The 4,601-nt window shown below is 33.5% G+C and overlaps 1 protein-coding gene across 1 annotated transcript in view; it reads right to left on the bottom strand.

The window, feature by feature from the left end:
• Positions 1-3,280: 3,280 nt before the first annotated feature.
• The window catches only part of LOC113212430 (uncharacterized), a 1,893-nt gene continuing 572 nt past the window's right edge, over positions 3,281-4,601 (bottom strand). Inside the window, exons 2-3 of the mRNA XM_052268158.1 lie at positions 4,044-4,564; positions 3,281-3,723 (exon numbers count right to left, since the gene is read on the bottom strand). Of these exons, the coding sequence (XP_052124118.1) occupies positions 3,382-3,723; positions 4,044-4,178 (477 nt within the window). The 5' untranslated portion in view covers positions 4,179-4,564 and the 3' untranslated portion in view covers positions 3,281-3,381. The remainder of the gene's footprint in view (positions 3,724-4,043; positions 4,565-4,601) is intronic.

The raw sequence follows: 4,601 nt of genomic DNA, 5'->3' as shown, positions 1-4,601 counted from the left end.
TGAAACATGTATTTGAAACTCAATTTATTATGGGAAACTTGTATCACTACTTCTCACAGTAATGATTTGTTGACTTGTTTTCTATGCCTATTTCATAAGCCAAAATTATCACATGGAATAACAGACTATATAGTCAACCGGAGTACTTCTTTAAATATAATTAAATTGTCGTATTTTAACTTTTAAACGTGTGCACCTCTGTTACTAAGATATATACAGGCAAGAATTTTGTTTCAAATATTCGGCCTATAAAACTTTAGATACTTAAAGACAATCTTTCTTTGCAAAGGCAAAGTTCAGTATGAATGTATCTTTATTTACAGTAAGTTAGCAGCCAACAAAACAGCCAGCAAAGGATAGTTTAAAATTGCTGTTACTTAAACCAAATTGATGAGGATTTGATGTTGTATTAATGAGATTCTAACTTTGGTCTGTTCTACTGTGAATTCTCCTTGATAACTTTAACTATTTTGTGTACTTTGGACTTTACACACCCTTTGTTTCTACCTTTTGTGCATGTTCTAACTTGGCCAAATAAAAGAATCCAAATTGGAATACTGGAGGAATTACTGTTTTATCATTATTTACAATATGATATAATTGTCTAAGGGAATAGTCAACCACCTTACAGCCATAACATTTCATGTATAGAAATTAAAGACAATAAGTTATGTATGATGATACGAGTAGTTAAACCAACTGAGAAGTACAAATCAAAAAACATAAAACAACTATACATTAAATTCAATTTGTTGAGCCGCTCAAGAGAGGTACAGGGAGTATTGTTTTGCCGATCAAAATAGATATTCTATAAACAAGTTAGGAGGAATCTAAAAGATTAAGCGCATGTTGCAAGATACTTCACATCAAAGACAATTAAAGTAGGATTATTAGTTAATGTTAGGGACCAGGTAACTACCTAACATTTGATGAACATTAATTAAAAATATATTATGTATGATACAGGTAATCAAACAAAGCGTGTAGTACAAATCTAAGTGTAACTACTTTAGAAGGATTCCAGCTTATTGAGTAACTCAAGTGAGGAAGGGGGAATATCATTTTTCCCATCAAAGTAGATCTTGTAAAAACAAGTCTGAAGGAATCGAAAGAATTGAGCCCATGTTGTGGGATACTCTAGATCAAAGACAACATAGACCTTAAATAGCCAATCAATGCAGCGTAAGAAGGGGATACGCCCCACATCCAACAGGTGGTTATCCAAAACAATGTAGTACTTGAGAATTTCTTTCCCCATTTGGCTCCTTACAGCCAGAATGTAAGGTTGGACAGTCTTTTTCATGGTTGATCGCCTCTCCACCACAAAGCTCTCAACACAAATTCCAGTCTAGATGGAAAATAAAATTTGTTAATAAAAAACAAAAATAAATAAATTCCACAGCAGAAGAGAGAAAGTAAAGCTACAAGTACCTTAACCATGACAAAGATTTCATCTTCAAGAGGAGTGCTGCTTTTACTCCTGATGGTGTGAGGTAATTCCCGGGCCAAAAGGAGGCAAGCTTTCATGTTGTCTGTGAGAGAATGTTAAAAATAGAATATGAATACGATATTAATGTTGAAGTACATGGTGTTACTAATTTAGAAAACTATCATCCATACCATCAGGACACGATGTCTGAACTTGAAGATCGTCAAAATTCTTTATGACTTTGGGGACAAATTTCGCGAGTTCTGGACACATGTCACAGGAGTTTGGGTACATAGTTTTGTATTCTTCAGCAATCTAGAAAACAAACCAAGGCATACAATCTTGCAGTTGAGGCTAAGATAAAATATAATTTCCTAATCCTTCAATCTCTGTCAGTAACAGAGCCCAGAAATACACACTAGGTCTACAGAATCAAAGGAACGTACCAATTCTCCATCATAGTGAAGGAAATGCTCATACTCCTGGAGAAAAGTGGACAGGCTGGCTCCACTGTCTCTCTGGCTGCACCGTATTTGGAATGTTTTCTTCATCCCATCAAAAATTTCCAGCCGGTTTGCCTCATTTGGTAGAAGGAGACGCAGTTGTTCAATCTAGAAAAAATAGTGAAAGTAGAAACAGGATAACAATATAAAAAGTGTCATTCATACACACGATACGTACATCAACAGTGGATGTGGGCATTTTCTTCTTCTTTTCTGTTTTGGGAGCCTTTCCCTTTTTGGCCCTTTTACTGTCCGGGAGGTTAGTTTGAATTCTTTTGATGACATTTGCTAAATGTCCTCCCTTAGAGTTCCATATGTGAGACTTGATTAACAGACCCAGGGTAAAACAAGCAGCGAGTCAGTGTATGAAAGCAGCGAGTGAGGTGTATCAAACGTATTTGATACATAAAAGGATTAACTCGTTCTTTACGTGTGTAAGTATTGTGTAAAGTTCTGTTTTCAGCTCAAATACTAAAGTAAAAAGGTTGTGTAAAAAATAATGAAAAGGAATACAGGAAATGTTGTTTGTTACATAGAAATATTTTTAATTTAACTGAAAGTGTAATAAGTGTATACTGAAATAAGGTACATGGAGCACTTGGCAAACTTAGGAGTTGTGAATTTGCAGATGCAGTTGTACTGACCAACTCATAGTTGACAATTTTAAGAATAACAATAAACAAATAAATTGAAGTAAATTGTAGAAAATTAAGTTATGAGTTGTTAACTTATGGTGGATTTAGTCTCGTGAGGCCGATTGCGTGACGGTGAGGCAGCTTACGTCAGAGGTTTTGAACATTGTGATTGGCTGAAAACCTCTGATGCAAGCTGCCTCAGCTGAGGCGCCTCACCTCACGAGATTAAATCCAGCATTATTGTTTAACTTAAGGTGGATTCACAATAGAGACATCAGACATAATTAGACACATCAACATATCACACATGTTTACACATCACATGATTTTTTGAGGTGTATCTTTAAGAAATTATGTGATGTGTGGTGATGTGTGATGTGTTAATGTGTCTGATGTGTCTATTGTGGATTTACCTTTACAGTATTTGATACCTGAAAATTTCAATAATGCGTATGAAAGTTAGCGGACATCTATCCACAGCATCTTTCTCATAAATTTACATATATAATGCGATGTTAAGGTATAGTACAAGACGAAAAAGAAAAAAGTAATTTATGTTTATGAAAGTAGTTCACATTGAATTAAGGTATTAGAAGTAATTTATAGTTAACAAAAAAATAGGACATGTAGAGCTATGTCTCGTGAAAGAAGAAATATAAACAAATGCTAACACACTTAATGTGTCTCTTGGTGTTTTTATGATTGTACATGTCCACATACAAGAAATAATGAAGCATTTGACGCCAGTTGAGAAGTCCTGTAACTGAAAAATTTATAAATAGCTAACAACGAATGATTGTTTTGTTGTGTCTGTTTATGACCACTCTGATTCTATAAAATCATATTTTCCTTTAAAGTTTGGAGATTTCTTCTGTGTAATCTTGTTGACTGTGAAGATTGGGTTTTTCTTCTTCTTTATTTTTGATTTAAGTAATTCTCTTTGTTTTTTTTCATATTTTGCTATGGGTGTTGGTATCTTCACAGTGAACAATTTTGATTTGTACTCTAACTTTGCTGTACAGATTTTATATGGTCCATTTCTTCCAGCTTCTTTTGACCATTTAATATCCATTAATTTGTATGGTCTTTTAAGTTTAAGGTCTCTACATGTAAGTTTGGTGTAACTGTTCAGTTCTTCAAAATCATCTTTGTTTTTCTGTAAATAATTAGTGATAAGTAGTTAGAGACTTATATTGTAAACAATAGCATTAATTGGAACAGAAAGCTATTGTCATTGGGGTAACTTTGACTCATTGGGGTATCTTTGCCTATGGCTTAAAATTGTTTTTAAAATGTTAATAAGGTGCTGCAGGGTTCACTGTAGCTTATTGAAGAGTTTACTGTACCTTACTGCATGGTTCACAGTAAGCTATAGTGAATCGTGTTGCATTGTATGAGCGTTTTTAAGCTGTGGGCTAAGTTATCGTGGTGAGCCAAAGTTTCTCCATTTTACGGTATAGTAAAATATAATTGGACCTTGTTTTTGTTGTTATCTTCTTTATTATCATCTGTTGAGGTACTGTTTGTACTGCTATCACTTTCAGAAGTTGATGATTGTGATTTCTTGTTTTTTTTTATGAATCTATATGTAAAACAAACAATGTTATTCATGTTATTTATGTAGATAAAGTAAGTGAAGTAATTTTACCTTCTTTTTTGATTGTTTCTTTGTCATTTTTTCTGATTCATCTGAGTTACTACTTTCATCTGCTGAAGATGATGAAGAAGAAGTGGCTTGAGGTCTCTTTCTCTTCTTGTTAGTTTTCTTCATTTCATCTTTTTCAGACGTTGGTTTGTCCTGAAATTTGTTGGGCAGATGTTATAAGACGTTGTCAGTACAACGTTCAGGTGCAACTTGTAGTCAAGAAACTTTCTATAGTAGAATATTTTCCTTTTTTTGTAAGTGATTTATGCTTTATCTTTTCATTTTCCGTACTTGTATCATCAGAATCATCTGTATCAGTATCTGATTCTGATACTAATTGTGTTCTTTTTGTCTGAAAATTTAAAAATAATATAAATGAAAAGTTGTAA

The sequence above is a fragment of the Frankliniella occidentalis genome, unplaced genomic scaffold, assembly GCF_000697945.3.
Source record: "Frankliniella occidentalis isolate FOCC.00 unplaced genomic scaffold, Focc_3.1 Scaffold64, whole genome shotgun sequence".
In the NCBI taxonomy this organism is placed as follows: domain Eukaryota; kingdom Metazoa; phylum Arthropoda; class Insecta; order Thysanoptera; family Thripidae; genus Frankliniella; species Frankliniella occidentalis.
The sequence above is the reverse complement of the archived record's forward strand: the minus strand, read 5'-3'. Positions and strand labels throughout refer to the sequence as shown.